The 22319-nt window shown below is 36.4% G+C and overlaps 4 protein-coding genes across 4 annotated transcripts; 1 reads left to right on the top strand and 3 right to left on the bottom strand.

Annotated features, from left to right (window-relative positions):
• Positions 1-313: 313 nt before the first annotated feature.
• On the bottom strand, positions 314-5807 carry LOC113281012 (nucleolar GTP-binding protein 1-like). Its single transcript, XM_026529640.1, has 15 exons — positions 5420-5807; positions 4426-4676; positions 4148-4281; positions 3869-3989; positions 3671-3735; positions 3462-3575; positions 3271-3345; positions 2818-2856; positions 2646-2717; positions 2376-2502; positions 2132-2190; positions 1699-1735; positions 1485-1597; positions 1019-1228; positions 314-785 (listed from the first exon to the last, which is right to left on the bottom strand). Exons 2-15 carry the CDS (start codon positions 4508-4510, stop codon positions 708-710), a joined length of 1329 nt encoding a protein of 442 aa, XP_026385425.1. The 5' UTR covers positions 4511-4676; positions 5420-5807; the 3' UTR covers positions 314-707.
• A 146-nt stretch (positions 5808-5953) lies between these two features.
• Positions 5954-13052, bottom strand: LOC113281010 (phosphoacetylglucosamine mutase-like). The gene is made up of 8 exons (XM_026529638.1): positions 12619-13052; positions 8925-9044; positions 8682-8824; positions 8331-8579; positions 7763-8163; positions 7497-7672; positions 6563-6659; positions 5954-6271 (listed from the first exon to the last, which is right to left on the bottom strand). The coding sequence occupies exons 1-8, from the start codon at positions 12943-12945 to the stop codon at positions 6117-6119; spliced, it is 1668 nt and encodes a 555-aa protein (XP_026385423.1). The 5' UTR covers positions 12946-13052; the 3' UTR covers positions 5954-6116.
• Positions 13053-13071: 19 nt separating this feature from the next.
• On the top strand, positions 13072-15798 carry LOC113281011 (sister chromatid cohesion protein DCC1-like). Its single transcript, XM_026529639.1, has 4 exons — positions 13072-13376; positions 13520-14443; positions 14632-14779; positions 15655-15798. Exons 1-3 carry the CDS (start codon positions 13204-13206, stop codon positions 14732-14734), a joined length of 1200 nt encoding a protein of 399 aa, XP_026385424.1. The 5' UTR covers positions 13072-13203; the 3' UTR covers positions 14735-14779; positions 15655-15798.
• Positions 15799-16027: 229 nt separating this feature from the next.
• Positions 16028-20150, bottom strand: LOC113281008 (eukaryotic translation initiation factor 3 subunit B-like). Its single transcript, XM_026529637.1, has 11 exons — positions 19902-20150; positions 19564-19804; positions 19207-19353; positions 18648-18776; positions 18382-18510; positions 18206-18289; positions 17991-18115; positions 17693-17891; positions 17081-17613; positions 16693-16801; positions 16028-16602 (listed from the first exon to the last, which is right to left on the bottom strand). Exons 1-11 carry the CDS (start codon positions 20021-20023, stop codon positions 16258-16260), a joined length of 2163 nt encoding a protein of 720 aa, XP_026385422.1. The 5' UTR covers positions 20024-20150; the 3' UTR covers positions 16028-16257.
• Positions 20151-22319: the final 2169 nt, after the last annotated feature.

Raw genomic sequence — 22319 nt, forward strand, 5'->3', positions numbered from 1 at the left:
ATCTATGATTTGTAAGTCTATTACATCTTTCCACATCAAGCAAAGATCACCCCATAGACCCCTAGGTTCAACAAGAAAAATGTTTGGGAATTTGAAATTTGAGGTATAGTTTTTTCATTTTCTTACGTACATTTTTGGTTTCAATCAAAAAGATTATGTCAGGATCATTAGATCTAACAAGGTCTCTAAGGTGATTTCTAGTATTTTTGTTCCCAAACCCACAAACATTCCGCAATAGGATTTTCATATTTATATAGACAGAATAAGCAGAAGACAAGATCTGTTTGCAACAAGAATAAAGTTATAATACTGGTGCAGTAGTATTTTAACTATTTTCAATTAAATACTGAGTGTATTGACGAGGACAATTCAATAGCAAAAACATTACATTGTGACAAATATCATTATCAAAAGAAGGAAAACTGTGAAGAAACACAACCGCTTTACAATGATGGACCACGCTTCGGTGTGAATTATAACCGTGTAGAAGAACAAAACGGTGACTGTCCTTGAAAACTCAAAAACAAGGGTCATTTTTCCTGAGTAGTGCAAGATCCAGTGCTGTATGCTAGAGCAGTTAACTGAAAGTTGAAGCTGCATTACAACTGCTTAACCAGAATTTTGGTTTCTACTTTCTACAACCCCATCTGAGAAAGACTGGAGAAAGATTAAAAAGACTAACAAATAACGTCTAAGTTTCATGAACATTAAGTTTCTGGATTGCTATTTTGGCTTTTGATCCTAGCCATTTGAGAAACCAGCAGCTCATGAACCGTGCTTTTTAACTGCAAAGGTGGGAAAACAAAAAGGAATTAATTAGCTCTAATGGAAATCCAATTCATCTTTCATTACAAAAGAAACGATAAAATCTAATGGGACCATGTTATTGATAGGTTCGTTAAAGAAATTTGTTTTAGGTTTTTTCTTTTCGGATTACCAGTTGAAGATAAATTCATTATAACTAAAACCTGAAACTAAATGTATGAACAAATAAAAGGATGGGGATATTGTTAATAACCTCAGACAGTCCTTTCTCACTCATCACCGACACATGGATAGCTCCTGGAGGTCCCACTTTTCTGTACTGTTCCATCTCAATATGTTCCGGATTGCTACTATCTTCTGTAATGTAAAAGACAGGTGAATCTTTCAACAGATCACATTTGGAGACAACATCAATCCAAAGATGGTCACTAAACTTCTCCCGCACTTCTTTGTATGTAACAAACTGCATAGTTGGTAAGCGAAAGCAAGTAAGTTGTGATATGGAAACTATGCAAAAGTTACAGTTACAAACTTCCGGAAGTATCATCAGAATGACAATTTTGATCATAAATGATATTCGAAGGTGCCAAGAGAACCCTGAAGCTGCTGGAGGAAACTAAGAGGAGAATATCTATCAGATAAGCCAAGCTAAACCCTGAAGCCTGGCAATCGAAGCATGTTTCAAAAATAGCAAACAAAAAAAGAAAAGTACATGGTACCTGGTCAGAAGGAGATGATCCACACTCTCCTGATAGATCATGAACATATAGCACCGCTGTAGGAAGATGCTGGAGGACTGCCAGAGTTAACTTCTCCAGATTATTTCTGTCCTCTTTATGATGAGTAAGTATCAATTAGAGCACTTTTGATGTTAAAAGAGTATAACAAACTTTCTGCAACTTAACCAATGACGTTATATATGTAATTGCTTACCATCTGGTCTTCGAAGAAGCCCAGGAGTGTCTGTAACCTGCAGTCAAATTCCATCGCTTTTTAGATGTAATGGAGTATTGAAAACAGCATAGAAGAGCAAAGTTTACAAAGTTACAGCTTAGACAGTCGGGGTTCAACCAGCTCGATCTGTCCAGCCAAAAGCCAACACAATGAGCTTTAGTCAACTATTCTTGAGTTGCTCCGAGCGTTACCAGCCTTGACTCAACTCTAGTTGTGAGTCAAAGAAATTTAATTAAAATAAAAATTAAGCAAGTGGTACATCATTGGATCATCCTATTTTCTTGTTTTTTTTTTCAATGAAAGTTCACGATATCAGTAGAAAGATACCAACATGGCTTCCTTGAGATCGTACGGAGCTATCTATTATTCAAGTTGCGCATTTGCTTTTTGACCTCTTAAAATGATTGCTTACCTGAAAATGTTGGTAGTTTAAATGAATGTGACCCATCAGAATTCCTCTGGTTGTGAAGGGTAGTTGCATATCTGCACAACAGAAAAAAGGGTGACAATTAATATGTAAGAAATAAAGAGCGCTTTTCTTTTAGGGCGAAAATGAGCGAAAATTAATTAAAACATACATGGGAAACAGAAAAAACAAACCAATAAACAACAATGAGATTGGATTTAAGGATTTTTAGAAATCATGTGATGCTTATGGTTTGCGCATACCTCAGGCTTTCCTGATGACAGTATACGAACCAGTGATGATTTCCCCACATTTGGCGCCCCCACAAGACAGAGTGTCGGTGACTCCAAATCAACCACAGGCATTGCACGCAATGTCTACAACCAGAAAAAGGAATAATTGCTAACACATGTGGCTCAAAGATTTGTGATAAATCAATAATATCACAAGAGTCAAGCCAATAAGAAATCCAAAGGCCACTCCTTATAGGTTATTTCATGATAGAAAGTAGCCATATTACCTTGGCAATGTTTAGCAAATCATCTACAGTTTTTCCTTCCGATTTAAAAATGTCTTCCAGTCTCTTGATACCCTATAGATAAAACCATGCAGGTTGCAGTCTATGTTAGACAAGAGAAATGGCAACAGCAGATTCATGGCAGATGTTCTTGATATGTAAGTAAAGCACTAACCTCGGCAAGTCGCTCTTCTGCTTCACGCTTAGACACTGACTGGAAATGATTGGAAAACAGTTTTTAGATACATTTTCAATTTTATTTTTTCCTTCTCAAGGACTTGAGAGCTCCCTCAAGATTATTGGTCTCTTGTAAAACCAGATCAACTAACTTAGATAAATTGAGTTCTCTTCACGAGTAATCTAAGCATTTAATTTTCATGTTTAACATGACATCTGATAGTGAACAAACACCATAGGTAAACCACCAGGACAGGTGACACACCCTTACACTAACAGAGGCAAAATCAAGAGCAGAATTAACCATCGCATCAAAAAATAAGAAATTCAGTTTGACCGACTACATTATGTTCAACTTTCAGTTGACAACGTCAAAAATTAACACCAGAGTTTTCTTTTATTCTAGACAATACTATCAATTTGATAAATTATGCTTCGGAAGAATTCTAACCTTAGCGCAGAGAGAGGCATGCTCTTTTCCAACAGAATTCACCTTCTTTTTTAGAGCATTTAACCTTCCTAATACCTGTCAGAAAGCATATTCAGATCCACAAGAATTCATTACCCCGGTCACTTCAAGCTTAAAAGGTTAAAAATAAAGAAAAGATAAGCAAAATAATGTGCAATGTCATCAAAACGTACCTCTTCATAGTTTCCATCACCCAGAGTCAGCTCAATAAGAGACCGTTCATAAGGATGCAGATATTTTCTGTTTGGAAACTTGTCTAAGTAATCTCTCAATGGAACACCCAATTCCTAAAAAAACAGAGCAGAGGGAAAGGTAAGATCCAAGAACATGATAAGTTATGTTCAGCTAATTTAATGGATTTCTGAACAAGGAAAGAACCCACTTTCATAAGAGCATCGAGCTGTCGTGCACCTTTATTTCTCTCTCTCTTTGCAGCATTGACAATGCCTATGACACATAAAGATAATAGATATCACATCTGTCACAACTTCCCATCACCAAGTTCTAAGCTATTTATCGATCTACCAACAACCGATTGTATCAAAATTGTAATAAGAACTGTTCAGCAATCATTTTTTACCCTTTGTTGGAGATATCCTCTTTGACTTTTTAATAGCTGAATAAAGAATATCAACTGATGGCATCACCATAGGTAGCTTCTGGAATGCACCAACTGTCTCCAATTTTACATTATTCTTGTCCTAGAAATGGAAATTATAAGTAATCAAACACTCAAATTTGATCCAGTCCAGATTAGTTGAAGTCCAAATTCATTAAAACACCCCAATTCACGTGTAATTTGTAGTCCCTAAGTATCAACATCAACTCAATTAGATTCATATTCAGGAATATAAACTACCTCTGAAGGACTTTCTTGTTTGTTCTCGGCAACAGGAACATAGCTACCATTCACAATTTCATATGTTTGTGTCTGCATTTTCCTACAAAAGCACACAGTTGCACGAATTTCTGTTGCAGACAACAAGGATGCACCTGCACAAACGTGTTCCCGTCAACGAAGAATATGTTAAGGTCTTGCAACCCGATAAACATCAAATTTCATCTTCCATTGCCTTATTGAAATATAAAAATTGACAACATTTTTGTTAATGGAAGATTTTGAAGATAAGAAAGAACCTTTTGGGAGCTTAGAATTTGTTAAGAGTATCCTGGTAGAAGGTACTTTCCATAGTTGCAAGAGATTGGAGGTTGCCCAACTCATCCTTGAGTAATTCTGTCTTTCTCGTTTTTACTCTGTCAAAATATCTAGGGTTTCTAAACTTCAAAACCCTTTCTAACAGCTGAGAATAGTGAAAGCAATTTCAGTTACCATGGTCATTATCTTGATATGTAAAGAAGATAACGGGGTTTCACAGAGTGTATGGCGCCTGTAGGGAAATAGAACAGGTGAAGAATCACTGAACAGAAGCCAATCTTCGTTTTCTATTCAAAAGAAACGGGTCGAGGTTTCCTCGGCCATTCTCAATTATTCTTACACTTAATTTACACCAACCTTAGAAACTAGCTAAACAGATGCAATCAAAAGCGAGAAAGCAAAACTAATGTTTACATTTACAGTCACAAAAGCTTAAGCAAATTCAACACAAACAATTAACATCAAATGCTATAAAACTGTCTGTAGACTACAATACTATGTAGTTCACATGGGTTTATTTGTGGTACATCAATATGCTCCTAATCCGACTCAAACGATATCAACTAGAGTTTGCATTATACCAGCTTGGCAGGTTGTAAGCTATGCTGCCATTCCTAATAGAATTAAACCAATGAAAAACCAAAGAACGGGTTCAGATGTAAATGAAAAACGAGCCAATGTTGAGCAAATCCTGTCTGTGATTGACCCTAGTTAATTTGAAAAACACTTAATTTCCAAGTATAGCAATAGCTTTTGGTTGTAACATTTTATCAAACATATAGAAAGCATTATTCTGTGATGTGATGAGGAAGCTGAAGTTGAACGTGTCTTTGGAGAGTAAACAGTAGTGAAGCAAACCTTATGATATGATATGATGATATAAACTTAACGCTGCGATTTGTTGCCGCAATTTTTTTAGAATACATTGGGACAAATAAAGAAAAGCAAAAAAGATACAAAATGAAATGACAATACCTTAGGAATCACTTTGGGTTTTCATCATGATGAATTTGTTGAATAAATTAATGGATTCAAAGGTTTTATCAAAGTTCAAACACAACTAGCAATACATATCTCTAGCTGATCTCTTGCTGATGATTAATGGAAATAAGTTCTTGAAGTACTGCCCATTTTTGAAAATCTAATAATATATTGAAGTTCAGAACATTTTCTCACAAAGATAAAAACATACTTGTGGAAGGTGGATGAAAGAATTTCAAACAAACAAGGCAACACACCAGTTTACCACCCTACAAGGCTAACTGAATTCTCGTTGGTCACTTTTTACATGGGTAGGTACATATTTAACAAGCCTTCGCCAGTGATGCCTCCGGCCACTCCTTGTCTCTCAGAATTCACTTGTTCCTGCCTTCCATAAACGATCTAAGCTGAGTTTACCCAGGCAAAAGCTGCATTTTAAGTTCACTTGAGATACAAACATTGATACCATTCTTACAAATTACCACTACTATTTATCGACTATATCAACATTTATCGGATGTAATTTACTGCTTGAATATCAAAAACCAATTATATTGCAAATCACTAGAATCAAGATAGAATCCCAAAGTTGGCATGGTTTAACTTTTAGTACAACATACCTCGTACACCTACACACTAGATATCAAGAAACAATACTTTTGTAAAACAAATGAGTTTGAAATGACAAAAATTAGCTGCTGCCAAATCCAAGAAAATGATCCACATGCTGGGCAACAGATTTAGCCAAGTTATCAGCTTCTTCTTGTGTTGATGCCTCTGCATATACACGTATGACGTCCTCAGTACCTGATGGCCGTACAAATGATCTTCCCATAGTGTACTTAGCTGCAAATAGAAAAGATAAAGTCATATCGCCAAACATTTAGATGGTCTGTACCAATACCTTCTTCTTTTTTGTCGCTCTGATGCACAAATCCTAAATGTTAAGTATCTCATATACTGTATCTCTTTTCCGAAAATAAGCTAAATAATTTGAAAACTGGAACTCGGTTGTTAAAAATTACTAAGATCTGTGAATTTTAGACTCCTGAAATATAATTAGTATGAACAAGGAACCAGTTAACCAACAAACCAACTGCAAAACATAATTAGGGCCAACTTAATGCATGCTCTTACCAACTTCACAGTTTATTGCTTCTTGAAGACCTGTAGGTTTCACTACCTCAGTTTCTGCATTTGCTGTAGTAACCGCAGTTCTGTCCATGACTTTAACCTGAAATTTACAGACGGATATAAATTAGATAACGTGGACCGTGAGTTATAATGCATCAATATACTGGTGAAAGATACAAAGACATTTACACTTTAACATATGTTCAATCATATACTCTTTCATCTAAAAATGAATTTGGTTTGTTACTACATGTAAAGGTTGGAATGTTGCAAATCAAAACTATAAATAATTTAAAAAAAAAAGAAATCCAAATCAGTTTTATGATGAATATAATTTACTCATGAGAAAGAGTAGAATAATGAGATCTTAAAGAAAAGGATCATATTTGATATATTTTCCATAATGAAAAAAAAGTCACTCGTTCACCTAATTATCGACTTCGATTTTCTGGTTGTAGGTATTGCAGATCACTAGAGGTGGGATAGATAAAAAGTGAGAAATTAGCAGCATAAAATGTCCTTGAAAAGCCTGAATGTGCTACAAATTCCATTTCTCCAATTGGACTCCATCTCACTTACAATAGCTACTATGCAAATGTGTGCCACAGTAAAGCAGGTTTACTTGTTCTGATTATATTTTGCCATTTTGGCAAAACTAGTACGCTACTCGGCCATGGTAAATAACCGAGAGAAGAGTGTAGTTCAGAATTCTTATAAGGAACACCATAACAGAATGTTCCCAACTCACCATCCACTGTGTTGTTCCTACTTCTTAGACTAAAAGTTAAAGAAAACAAAAATTTACTTTCCTTCTCATGAGCAAACACAAAGCTAATAATGCGAACTTCACAATGAATTTCATTAAGATTAGATTTCGACAGGCTACAAAAACTGCAATATAAGTTACATCAAGTTAGAGATTAATTAATTCACAGACCTTAAGTTGCCTACTGGGTAGGTCCTGATAAAGCTCATTCCACCTCTGGATGGACCATCCCATATGCCGTAAGATGACCTCCACCAGAAGCACCCCACTCAAAGCATCCCCAACTGCCTGGTTGATCAATTCACTAACTGCCAATAGCCTCTTAACAGAAAGTTGCTGTTCTAAACCTGATTAAGGGGAAAAAAGAATATTAGCATTTAGAAATCGCAGTACAGAAATACCTCTCTATATAGCTTGGACGTATATAAGAAGTAAACCTTCAGATGAAGAAGCAAGCTCTTTATTTCTATTTTCCAACCAAGATAAGAAACTTGCAGAGAACAAGATTGTTCCATGTCCATTTGCTTCAAAATATATTCCGATATCATACTCGCAAGCCTTCTCATGCAAATATTTCACACCTGTTGGGGTAAGTGCAACTTCTAGACCCAACTTCTTAAGGTAATCTGTGGATGCCCCATTTGCATAGGCTGTCTGAACAATGCCAAGGTGTACCTGATGACCATCTTCCTTGTTTAAAATAGCCAATTGCTGCTTGATGAATAAAGCAAAAAGTGATAGTATCTTATCTCCATCAACAAGTTCAATCTTGTTGTTACTCCCAGGTAGCACGTGGAAATAAACAAACCGATCAGCATCTCCATCTAAACTGGCACACCTGAAACACTAGAAAGAAACTAATCAGTTAGCACCTAGGTAAGGATCAATCTCCACCGTGTACATTCGTTGGTAAGTTGTTGCAGTCCAGGCAGACTAAACTAAGTTTTGACTTAGAAAGAGAAGAGCTTAAAAGTGATGGAATGAATGGATATTTGGATAGCTAACCTCTTTCCCACATCAATCTGACCAAATCCAGATGGTACAATCTTCTCCTTCTGCACGAAATCAGCACCAACTCCTTGGTTTAGAACACCTTCTCCTTCCCTACCCGAATTACGGATCTGAATCACCAAACTGCTCAAAGTTTTTTTGACCACTTCGAGTTTTTCTCCACCTACTCCATTAGCTCCGTCTACAATCAATTCATCCATTTCACATGTGGTCATTTCCGTGGGTATATAATCCATTAGGCACCTGCACTCAGAATGAAACAATTAAAGCTTGAAAATCTGTAATTTGATAAGAAATTTGGAATCAGAAAAAAAAAATGTTTTGTAAAGGCTGTATAACACTAACCTAAAAGCATTAGAGAGTTGTGTGAAATAATCAGATTCTAACGAACTTTTGCCCTTATTTCTATAGCGAACCATCCAATGGAGTTGTGGTGTAGTAAGAATTCCCATATCAGTTGCTACGGTGCCAACTACAGAATTAATTCCCTGCAGTCAATTAGCGTCGGTGAATAGTATCATGCATGGAAAAATAAAACAAAGTAATATACTACAAAGTTCATGATGAACGATATGAAATAGGCCATACATGTCGTGCAGCTTCAAGAAGAGATTCACCACTTGGTCTTGTGTCTCTTCCCAAGAGAACCTCTGCAGAATAAACTCCTCCAAAGGAAATGTTCTCTTTCTTTGCGAACTCTGAGATCAACTGGTGGAACAATCAAACAGTAATCATTAGTCAGTTAAAGAAATGATTGGAGTTCTAACATTTCAAAACAAATTGAAATCTCACTGATATACTTGAAACTTAAGGGATGTTAAAAAATAACATAGAAATGTAGGAAAAACATCGATGGTACTATCTCAACTCTAGCAAACAAATGATAATAGCAATTAACTAATTCACTGCCTCACACTCAACTCTCAAGCTTTAATAAAGGCTGAAATGAATCGAACATCGAGTTAGCCCATTTCAATACAATGCTGTAAGCAAAAACAACGAGAAGTGCAAAAGACGGCGATGAATTGAGTCACTAACTAACTAAAATATAACAAACACTATGCAAATGGTTAAGTTGGGCTCGCTAGCATGAACGTGTAACCCTAGTGGGGACATCAAACCTCAGATTGCTACTATTCTTTTTCTAAATCTGCAAGTCCTGATGAAGCAAGTAAAAAAAAAAGTAGTAGTAGTTGGACATTGAACTTTCCTACGGGAGAAACCGTTAGCTGGATATGTGAAGTCGTTTTTAGATTGAAACTTTAGATAAATAACTAACTTTTAGTTATGGCATATGACATAGGATATCATTGAATTTTGATCGTCAGTTTCAGAGTTCAATTATATCCATCCATCTTCATGTGGCTCTTTATGTCTACGACTTATTTAAGGCACCTTATCTTTTCTTTTTTAAAGCAATCAATTTGCAGTGTGAAACCCTGAAAACACTGCCGACTCCCCACATGCACAAGGCAATCCATATTTACTCAAAGCCACTACCATAACATCTAACTGTTTGTGACTTATACTACTTGCTGTTCTAGGGGTTTTTGAAGGAAAAAAAAGGGGGATAAGCAGCAAAGTATGGGGTCTTAGAACAAGTAATGCTTTCGGCAGCGCTCATTTGAGTAATTGAGAAGTCGACGGTGTTGATAGACTTCGGAGAAAATATGGGTACATAGTCAAAGTCACACCTCTAAGATGGAAAGTTATTAAAGAAGACGTCTCTTTTTACCTAGATTCTTACACTTAATAGTGTCTTAATACTCTACCCAAAAAAAAAGTGTCTTAAGAAAGTATTAACTAGTAGTAGATTTCTGATGCTAATTTAGGAAGTTTCAACATATGCATCCAGCAGTTGCACACAATCAACAGTCAAGCATAGTGCACGTAGTAGTATTAGGCTGCACAATAATTGGAAAATGTCAATCTGTTTTATATAGGAACTCCCCAAGAGAGTATTGATTCGTGTGGGGTTTCTTGTTTTCAGGAAACCCATGTTAGAAACTTGAAGCCAATTGAACAACCATTAGAGCCCAAGGGAGTCTTTGGAAACCCAGTTAAGAGAATCTATTATAAATGATGTGAGTCCTTACAATACTATGTTATACACTGCTGGAGAAGCGAAACAATTTGGCCTGATTAATTAAATTGGTAAAAGAAATGAAGATGGAATCATGTTCAAAATATATCAAAACATGGACCATTCTCATTTCTAGCTATGGGAAAGTGAATCTGATTGGAAGAAGTTTACATGTTTTTGGGAGTTTGAGGAAATCTGGCTGTGAACCTGATGGAAGGACCTATAAATTGATCGTTCATACATTGTGTGGTGCTGGAAAGGCTGATATTGCCTTGGAGTTCTACAATGGTATTTATGAATATGGAGGTTGATATGAATTTGTATAAAAAGTTTTTAATTACTTATCACGATCAGGAAATCTCTCAGCTGTTCGACTAATTGGAAATGATATAATAAGTTTGAGGATGGCTTTGAAAAGTTTACTGGAATGAAAGAATCTGGATATCTTCCTACCTTTTCAATTGTTACCGAGCTAATACAACATCTTTTAAAATCGAATCAGTATAAAAGAACTTGCAAAACTTTACAGGGAGATGTTGGAGAATGGAGTTGAACTGGATATTGTTGCATTTACAGCTTTAATCACAGGTCATGTGCAGCATAACCATGTCACTGGAGCACATGAAATTTTAATTATATGAAGGATAAAAGTGTGAAACCCACTCTAAAATTCTATTTGATTTTCTTTAAGGAGTTCTGTAAGGCTGCAAGAACAAATAAGGATCTTGAGCTTTTGAACAAAATGAGGATCTCAAAAATGAACATCTCCGATGAAATGTTTTATTTAGAAATAGCCTCATCTGAGAGAAAAGGAGCCATAAAGACAGCTGAGAAGGTGAAGCAGATCTGGAGAGCCATTTACAATCAAGAAAATGGTTCAGTATATCTACCCACCAATTACCAGTCTCTCGATGTAGCTACCAAGTACCAACATGTCGTTCATATATGTCAGCCCACAGAATCCTGTTGCACTTTAAAACCTACCCAACTACATCGACTGGTCCAAGAAGCTCTGGAGAACCACACTATTTAGTTCACTCCAGAGCTAGTTCGTGATGCTCTTCGCCATTGCCCTATAACATGCTGCATTCAGTTTCTTTTCATGGGTGGGTTCGCAGTCTGATTATAGCCACACTGCAGATACCTATAACATGGTCATAAAATTATCTGGATCTGGAAAGATTTAAACACATGAGAAACGTCTATTTGGGAATGAGAAGAAAAGGCTCCTTGGTAACTTCATCAGGGCAAAATATGTGCCAGACAAAGAACTGGTTGAAATCTATCTTAATTGTCTGTGTGAAGTAGGAAAAGTATCAGACGCTCAAAAATGCAAGGAAGATTTACGCAAGAGTGGGTTTAGCCAGCCTCTTCGCTGGTCACTAGGGCTCTTTGCCGTGCGGGGAGGCTAGATGAAGCTCTATCTATGGTAGATGAAGTAGAGGAAGAAAGATCTAAACTTGATCAATATAATTACGGAAATTTTGTTCATGGTTTACTAGGAGCAGGTAAGGTGGATGAAGCCTTAAATGAAAGAGGAAGTTATCAGTCCGACAGTCCATGTATACACACCGTTAGTTGTCCACTTCTTCAAGAAGAAACAAATTGAGAAGCTCTGGAATTTTTCAAGAAAATGGGAGAAGATGGTTGTGAGCCAACCATTGTTACATTCTCTGCACTGATCCGTGGTTATATGAACATGGAGATGGTAAGTGATGCTTGGAATATCTTTCAATGTATGAGGCTAAAAGGACCTATACCTGATTTTAAAACATATCCAATGTCCATGACATGCCTCTGTCAGATGGCAGGTCTGAAGAAGCCCTGCAGCTATTATATGAGATGTGTAGTGGGATAATCCCTACTTCCATCAACTTTCGCACTGTTTATTATGGACTAAATAGAGAAGGAAAGAATGATTTAGCTCATAAGTAGGAAATGGGATCTCATCACAGTAAGCTTTTATCTTAAATTTCAAAGATTAATTTCTGCAAAATACTGAAAATCAATCATCATTCTAGGTTTCCTGTGTATCTAATTTATTATTTGTTCTTTCTTTTTTATCCCTACTATCTAATTTATTATTATTTTGTCTGCGATAAGACTACTACCACTATCAAGTTCAATCCTTAGAACAAAAGCACAAGTGATAAAATCCACAACATAGAATCATCAAAAGAAACAACATTAGCAACTGACCTTAACAAGATTTTGTGGATCAGGAGCATTAGCAAGTAAATCAGCAAAAGGTTCCCATTCTTGTGTCAACATACCACCACTTGGATCAGCAATCTTAACACCGTTATCTGAAATCTGATTATGTGAAGCAGTAATCATCAATCCAATTACAGATTTAGTCGTCAATGATCTCAGAGCTGCTAATATCCCAACTCTAAATACAGTTGATGATAAAATCGATGCATCTGCTCTAAATCCAGCAGTTCCATATGATATCTTCACACCTTTTGGAATTGGATATTTTGATGCACATTCTAATAGCTTTTCGTTTTGATGTTCATCCATCATACACAGAGAGAGAGGTTGAAATTTTGATGATCAAAGTGATAGTTGTTGCACAGTTCAGAGTCTTCAGACTTGTCTCGCTAGATTTGGGCATAAGCTCTTGCACTTTGTTATTAAGTACCCTCCAAATGTAACTCAGGGGCACCCTAGGATTTGGGCACTTGAACCAAACACTTGGGGGCTGAGGTCCCAATCTGGTTAAAAGCGCGGGAAAATTGATACTCCCAAGAAGAGCGAGAGAGAGAGTAGAGAGACTAAGAGATGAAAGAAGATCCAGGAAAGAGTGGAAGTGGTGGTGGTGGAGCAGAGGGAATCATAAATCTGAAACCTAATTCATCGATGCCTATCTCTTATCACCCTTCATTTGGTCCTCATGAAGATCTCCTCCTCCTCGAAGTCGATGAAAAGCTTCTCCCTCACATTCTACATCAAAGGTAAATACATATGATCATTTAAAAACCACCCAAAATTTTAAAGTTTCTATTACAAATCCTGATTGCCCAGTTATGCTATGTGTTTTCGGATTTTAAACCTTTTTTTTTAAGTTTTAGGGTTTTGTGTGTGTGTTCTTTTGTAGAGTGACTGTAAGAGGAGAATGTGATGAAGAAGCAGTACTGTGTGCTTCGTCTACGACGTACGCAATCAAATTTGTCGGTAACTCTAATTCTATCTTTCTAATTCCTCCATCTGAAAATTCTGAATTTGCTGATGAAAATTGGAAAAAAGGTGACTCATGTAAGGCGGCTCAAGTACTCAAATTGGCTTCTGGAAATATGGAGCTAGTTGAGATTGCACCCAAGTTAGGGAAACTTAAGTCACTGTTAATGGAGAATCCTTACAGATCTGAGGAGGATTCTACGGATCCTATGGAAGAGGAGGAGTATTTGGAAACAGGGAAAATGGGATTGTATAGATGGGAAGATTTGGTTGCTAAGGTTCAAGCAAGTGATGAAGAATTGAGAGCGGAGTTAAAAGCGCTTTCAGCTGTTGAGATTAATGGGTATTGGAGAATTGTTGATGATAAGTATATAGATGTTGTTTTAAGTATGCTTTTGCACAATTCTGTGTTGTTTGGGTGGAATTTGACTTCACTTAATGAAGATGAAATTTTGAGCGTGCTGGAGTCGGATGGGTTTTCGCGTAGAATATCACTACATATTTTGGAGGTTTATGGAAATAAATTGGATACGGATATGGAAGGCAAATGTGTTTGGAGACTGGATGAGAAGAGGGTCTGTGTCCATTTTGCTAAAGGTGTTTTGAAAGAAGGGAAAATGAAGATGGACAGATTTATGGAGGAATGGGTACGGAAGATTCCAGCTAGGATGTGTGCAGATTTTGAGATGTTGGAAGGGGAAGTTTTGGTAGAAAAACTTGGAGTCGAAACATGGGTCCGTGCATTTAGTGTCTCTTCTTTACCTCTCACTCCTGCTGACCGATTTGCTGCCCTCTTTCGAGAGAAACAAAAGTGGGAAATGAAAGATCTTCATCCTTACATCAGGTATGCTTCAATTCTCTCCTGTTCTCTATCTCAATTTTTCTATCTAAAATAGATAGTACTTTGTATCACTAAGATTAAGACATTATAAATAATTGGAGATTTTTTTGACTTCTAGCAAATCTCTTTGCATTTAGCATTTTCGGATGGCAATTTCATTTCATATTGTATATCTATTAATCTTCTTTCAGGGATTTACGAGTACCAGGTGTCTCTGCCGAAGGTTTGCTTCTTAAGTACACTCGAAGAACACAACCTACGCCGGGGGCTGAACTTATTTTCAGCGCAAGATAATCTCAAATGATTTCATTTGTTGTCTCGGTTCATCATATTTTAAGTGTGAGTGATCTTTGACCAGTTGTTTTCAAATGGGAAATTCATATTCCTTGAATATATCATCTTTAGTTTTATACTCCACGGATCATGTTTAGTTCAACATTAGAATATTGTTCGTGTTGTATCTTTAGGTTTGTCCTCCGGAGTCCAATGTTTGGTAACACTCACATTGTAGTAACACTCAGACAATTGAAGCAAAATGGCTGCTGAACTTATTTCTGTGCCCAAGAAAATTCAGATGGATTTCAGTTTTGCTCTAGGTTTATGACGTGTTAAATGAATTGGTCCTTAAACAGTCGGATTTAAGTTGGAAATAGAGTAGTGTAACCTATTTTTATAGTGTAATGCAGAAGGATGTACCGGTTCACCCATGGTTAGCTACCTAAAACGGTTTGACTCTTTGATCACAGTTCACCGAGTTGAGTTCGTTAATCTGTGCTTGTTGAGACCCGACTGTCTTTGATTAACTTGGTGATGCAACCTAGTATTTCAGACTTGCAGTTTGCCAAGTGTTCAAGTCAAAGGGCACTATCTAGCCCAAACGATGAAACGCTAAACCATAATCCCATGCCTTGTCGTTATTAAATAAACAAAGAATTAAGAAACTGGTAAAAGTATTCTAGGCATGTGGGCAAAAGCATCCAATCGAGCAAGGGAACATAAATAATCTGTATGTGTACGGCATTACAGTTTTGAAAACCCAAACCTCGATAAGAACTTGGTGCTTATAAACTTAGTTGGCTAATTCATCCCTACGAGTAATTGCAGTTTCCGGTTGGCGTTATTTTCCACAAGATCTAGGATTTTGCTAGTTAAGATTTACATTTCAACTCCTGCTTTGTTCTTTCACTACCTGATGACTTCTACCTTCTCTGTAGGTTCGCGTTTCATATGCAGTACTCACCAGGACTGTAGGTTGAAGGTATACAGGAAGAGGCTTGTCATCAATTCGTCAGCATTCAACAAGTATTTAGATGTTTTTCTATGTCTTTGTTCTTCTTGTCAGGAAAGAAAGCTTGCATTAACCATTCATTGTTGTATTTTCATCTTCTATTTGTTTTACTAAAATCTGAATCTGTGGAGTTATGTTGGAATCAAGTATGGGTAGAAATTTTTCTGAGTCCACTCATCTGGTAACCTAGGAACGTCCAAGTTGATTCATATCTGACACGAGCTAGTGCAGCAAGTTATACCAGTATCAATTCCTCTAATCTCCATTCCTACCGAGAAACTATGAGCAGCTCCGTCAAGTTTTCATGTTCCAATTGCACACTTTTTTTATTATTATTTTTATCTAAAAGGTTATTCTCTTTTTTTTTTCGAACATATACTGATCCAACCTCCTCGATCTTACAATATGAGAGACACCATGAAATATCACATCCGGAAAAAACAGAGACAACACTTCAACGTGGTCCCACACGAGGGGACAGCCTTTGAACGCTGGTGTAAATCGTGAAACTTCCAGAAGAATTTCAACTCTACTCTTGGTCAAACTCGTATGGAATAATCTCTTCTTTAACATCCAAAATTTCCTCGACCTCAACTTCTTTGGCTTCATATTCTTCCTCATCATCACTAGCCTCACCATCTCTTAAGTGCTGCCTCTCTAACTTCTCCTCTTCATGAATTTGTTTCCATTTCATGATCCAAGATTCCCATGATTCTTGTAGCTTCCTTCGTTTTTCTCTGTCCTGCTCGCTCAATTGATTACTGACATCTTGGTCTTCAATCTCATATTTCTTGCTGTATTTCTTGAGATCCTTAGCAATTTCTTCTTCTTTTTCAGCAGTCAACAAAGATGGTGGCCTTGGGCGCCACAAAAACTGAGAGATCGAAAAGTTATACACAATTAGGTTTCAGGGTTCAGCTGGGTACAGCATTGGAAGAACATAAACAATAAAGATATATTTTACCTGATAGAAATGATCCCTTGAGTGCCTGTACAGTAGCTTTCCGTTGAAAGACCAGATGTTGAACCCGTTTTCCATTTCATGAATGGAAGTAACAGCAGTTGCGACATATCTGCATATATGCCAGAATCCAAGAGGAAATTATAATTCTCATCCGCTATATGTACCAAAAGGAGGAAATGGGATTATGCCCTAATAGGCTAATATCCACTTAAGAGATAATCCGCATGCTATAGAGAAGGTTAGGAATACAATCAAATAATTTTATTAAGCTGTCGATACCTTCCAGTGGGATTATGCCCTAATAGGCTAATATCCACTATAGAGATAATCCGCATGCTATAGAGAAGGTTAGGAATACAATTAAATAATTTTATTAAGCTGCCGGTACCTTCCAGTGGGATCCCATTCAATTTCTGTTGCCATAAAATGCTCCCCAGTGGCCATGGTTTCAAGCTCATCAACATTGTAGAATTCCAACTGTCCATTGAGATGTTTCAACCCAGCAAGAAGTACGAAACGGCCAGAAGGTGACCAATATAGCGCATTTGCATTCTTTCCTTTTAGCGTTGTGAGCTTTGAAACACGCCCAGTATTTGTAGCAGTTCGCATCGAGTAAAAGCTAATATCTGTCCTGGAAGATTCACCATGGATAACAGCAAATCTATGTCCTTTAGGCTCCCAAGCAAAAGCCATGATCTTATCATTTTTGTTCTCCAGCTCGAGAACCTCAATAGGAATGTCTCTTTCTTTGATTCGGAAAAGCTCAAAACCAGAATATGTACTTTTCTTGGTTTTGGTATACCTGTCAACCTTAACTGCAAGATATTCTCCATTGCTTTGCCAGTACATTTTGCAATCACTGACACTGAAGAGATTCTTCTGCCTGAGTTCCTCTTTACCAGGAATTTGAAAAAGACTCACCTGCGTATAAAAGGCGCATTAGAATAATTTAAGTAGAAGCAGAGTTATGGGAATATACATGAAGAACTTCAGTACTCACTCTAGCGGGTTGGTTGCCTCCACCTAGTTCAGGAACAAAGAGAGCAATGATGGGATCAGCAGGTGACCAACTGAAGTCGAGCACATTTTCAACCTTCAAAGACTTCTTATCAATAAGAGTGAAAGTCTCTGTCTCATATACAGAGATGACATTCTTTCCAAGTTTGGCAAAATACTTATCGTCTGTTCCACCACCCCATCTGAATAGTAAAAGATAAAAAGAAAAATATTAATTAGTCATTTGTCAACCTTTCCCATGGTTACTTGAAGTACCGCAATAACACAGAAGGATAAATCACCTAAAAACGGGCCATGAGACTCCCGATACACCACCTGTTCCACCAGTTGCAAACTCATCAGCGCTTCCCTTGAAATCTCGCATTACTTTACCGGAACGTACATCAAAAATGTTCAAGATAACCCTCTAGAGCATAAAGAACACAACACTTCAGAGATGCTTAATATCAAGGAAATAAAAACATATATAGAATAGATGCAAAGTGTGGCTGCTCACATGTGTATCACGAGGGTTGCTAGGTTCATGACTGCTATATGTAACCAAATATTTTTCCCCGGGAGAGAAATCAATGAGCTTAACCTGAAATCAACAATATCAATATTACTAAACGCGGAAAAAAAAAAAGAAAAAAGCAAAGACGAAAAGAATGTATAACTTGACAAGGATATAACCTGTGGATGGGCATATCGTGAAAGGCGATCAAAGGTGGCTGCACCACCCCACACTGCAGCACCTTGTCGGTGAACAGTGGCTAAGTATGTCCCAAGTGGAGACCACTGAACAAAACTCTCAGTCCAGTACTGCAAGCCAAAGAAAAAAACATATTACTAAAAAATACCTCCCAGTTACTGGAATAGCACAGTATGTTATCAAACTATGTACAACAAGATATACGACTAGATATTAAAAGTAATGTGCAAAAGATTGTTATATTTACTTGACGGCGATAAACTGGAACGGGCATGGATTGCCTGGGATCGTTCCAAAAGACTTCAGTATCATGATGTGCACGTATAACAAACTGATCACGTGCTTTTTCATCAGTCAACCATTGTTGTAGATTTTCCTGTAATCGAACATGCAGATATTTGAGTAAGGGAAATTAACTATAAAAAAGCAACAATAACACATTAAATCATCATTTAGATGATACAGCTCAAGTAATAATTCACACCTACAAGGAGTAATAGCTGGAAAACTTATTCTGGGTAACAAAAAATAAAAGTTATGAAAACCATTCTGTTGTACAACTGCTTAAAATAAAAAGCTTCATGGTGGAAGAAGCTGTAAAAGTTGGACTTATTATTCCATACCAACCAAAAAAACAAAGAGACTAAAACCACATACATAATTAGGTCTAAATTTATAATAATGTATCCCCGGAAATTTAGACTTCTACGTAAATAAAATATCTGAAATTCAGAGATCTATATAGACTATAATTCAATTTTCCTTTGATTTAATTTAACATTTAGAAACGGTTTAAAAAGAGGTACCCCGGGTGCATATGGCTTAATTTCAGGTGGAGCCCATTCATCGGGAACTTTCATGAATTTGTCGAAGTCATCAAATAAGTTGACTGCAAATATATGGGCTTTGTCTAATTTGTAGCCATGAGTCCTCTCCTTGGCAAGCTCAGCTTCCTGTAACAGTAAAAGTAAGTAAAGAGCCACATTATATTTACAATTACAAATTTTAGGGAAAATTACACAATAGGTACATTAAATGACAACTTAATCTCAACTAAATCAAGTTCCCCCAAGTTGAAAAATATTGGGGAATCTAGGTATATGGTTAATAATTGAACCAATCTAGGTTTCATTAATAAATCAAGATCGAGTAAGAGGAAATACCTGAGGAGTATTATATTCGATGTAACAATAACCTAGAGTTTTCTGTGTTTCAGGATTAACAGGCATCCATAACCCATCTTCCTTAATAATACCAATCTGACTGTAAATCTTTTTAACAACGCCTTCCAACTTATCATATTTCTCGGGAGGAACTACTGGAAGATTATCAACAACAATTATATTACCAAATCCTGATTCAAACTCTAAACTATCTTCCTGACGGAGTTTTTCTTCATCGTCGCTGAAATGAAATATAAACAAAAAAAACATTAAAATCCATCTCTAAGCATGAGAAAAGAAAAATCAACAAACAAAATCAGCGGTTAAAAGGGATTTACCTTGGAATACCAAAATCTTCACCAGGTGGTAACTGAATCGAATCTAGATCAATTTGTCTAATATCAATTCCAAGTCTATTTCCAATAGCTTCAATGTCTGTCATCGACATACCTTCCACCATGTTTGATTTGTTCAGAAGAAAGCTACTGCGGTGAATCTCAAACCCTAAATCAAAACCCTGCAGGGAAGAAGGAGAGATAGAGTATGAGGATAGATGAAGAATAAAATTTGGTGCTAGCTAGGGTTTCTGAGATATACTTCTTTTGCTAGTTTCTAGCTCGGTAACAAATAAATAAACCCAATAGCGGGGATGTAGACCAGGTAAGCCCATAAGGCTACGATTTAGCCCAGCTAGCTGTATCCAAGTGAAAATAATGAGAATGAGTGGAAAGATGCCACCTAGGCCTATCCCTATGTACCATGTCAAAAAAATTCTATTAGCCAAGTGGCATGACAAATCAGTCACGTCACTACGGTATAACGACCGATATTGTCAATAGCACCAATAACAAAAACTTTATCACTGGATAGAAAGTTAATATTGCTCGATGGAATGTCTAGCGCCAACGAATAGTTCGTTCTCGCCTATTAGGTAATATTTTAAACTTAAAATTTACATATAATTTTTTTTACTAAATTTTTTTCTCTATTTCTTTCTTTCTCAAACTCTAAAATTTTCTCAAATGGCAGAATTTCAAACCCAAATTAATTTGGTAATACAGCCTGATTTTCTGGAGTAATATTTGACGATGTTGTTAGGAAGATATGTGATAATGATAAAGAAATAGGTAAAAAGCAAAGAAGTCTTCAGGTTTTGGATATTAGCCAACTCAAACATGCAGCTAAGAGAAGACAAAGAAACTTTCAAGCAAGGAAAATCAAAGCAAAGCAAATTTGAAGAGAAAGAAGAAGATAAACAAGGGAACACAGTACATGAGCGTATTGATTAGAAGTTATGTGAAACAAAGAAGATAATCAAGATGAAAAACATTGTCCCGAAATTTTATTTTTGAAGTCTATATTTTAAATTATTATTATCTAATTTTATGTCTTATAGAATGACTATTAATGATTAGTTCGAAGTTTAATGAATTTGAAAATCTGACTCGTATTATTGAGAATTAAGCTTATATTTTATTCTTAATTCAGTTTTACAATTTAACTAAAATTACATTTTAATATTAACTAATAAAGTAAAAAAATATTAAGAAATTAGATATTAAAAAATAATTTAAAAAAAATAGTCTTCTACCTAGGCTTAAGTCGGCAATTAAGAAATTAAAACAATATTGGATTATATTTGGGCAACACTCTTAAAATCTCAATACAACTTCCATCTTGGAAGTTTTCTCCGTTGATGCGGCGCTATTCCACCTGACACCTTTGTTCAATGTCCACCATGGTTTTACCACCCTTCATGTTCCGACCCGCTTACATTACTAAAGCAACATACTTAATAATTTCCTCATTGATCACATTGAAGCAGTGACTTAACGTGTTCGCATCGCGATTATAGAGCTTCATTGTTTCGTAGTGAAATTTCACAAATATGTTTTCTCAAAATGTTATGGCTTGTAGTGCAGCACTAATGATAAGACGTTGATTAAAAAATACATAATTCCTGCAAATACATTCATCTTCCACAATTTTTAAATTTTGGAATCCGTCTTCTTATGATTGTTGGATAGAACCAATGTAGTCAATATCGGTCGTATCGGCCGATATATCGGGGATATTTCGGATATCGGCCCAGAACGATACGATAAGAAGGATATCGGGGATACGATATTCGCCCGATAATATCGGCCGTTTCGGTCAAATATCGGTCGTATTGGTCGATGCGAAATTTTCCTATATTTCCTGATATGAGACGGTATTGGTCGTTTTCTATAAAGTTTAAGGGTAATTTTGGCGAAGAAAGTCTTCCGGGTGGTAGTAGAGGTGCATGTAGCTCTCGAAGCAAGTCTACTAAAGTTACTCTTTTGTTTTTTTTTGATAAAATTGATGTTATCTATTATATCTTATCCGAAAATGTGTGGAGAAATGTTTAATATAAAATTATAGTCTCTAAATCTAGAACCGATATTTCAACGATAATATCCCCGATATAAAATCGTACCAGTGTATCGGTCCCGGCCGAGATGAACCGATATCCGATATTAACTACATTGGATACAACACGCTTTTTTTTGTCTTCTGGGGTTTCAAAACGACATAAATGTTTTGCACAACTTGCCTTTTTTTTGAAGATTTGAAGTATAAAATTAGTCATAAAGTAAACTTCAGTATCAACGGTCATTGTTACGCTCATGGGTATTATTTTGCAGATAGAATCTATCAAAAATGTCTAACTTTAGTTAAATGTTATCGCCAGTCCCCTGCTAGCGAATTGGGTCGTTTATATACGTATTTTAATA

This window comes from Papaver somniferum, chromosome 5 (genome assembly GCF_003573695.1).
Source record: "Papaver somniferum cultivar HN1 chromosome 5, ASM357369v1, whole genome shotgun sequence".
Classification (NCBI taxonomy): domain Eukaryota; kingdom Viridiplantae; phylum Streptophyta; class Magnoliopsida; order Ranunculales; family Papaveraceae; genus Papaver; species Papaver somniferum.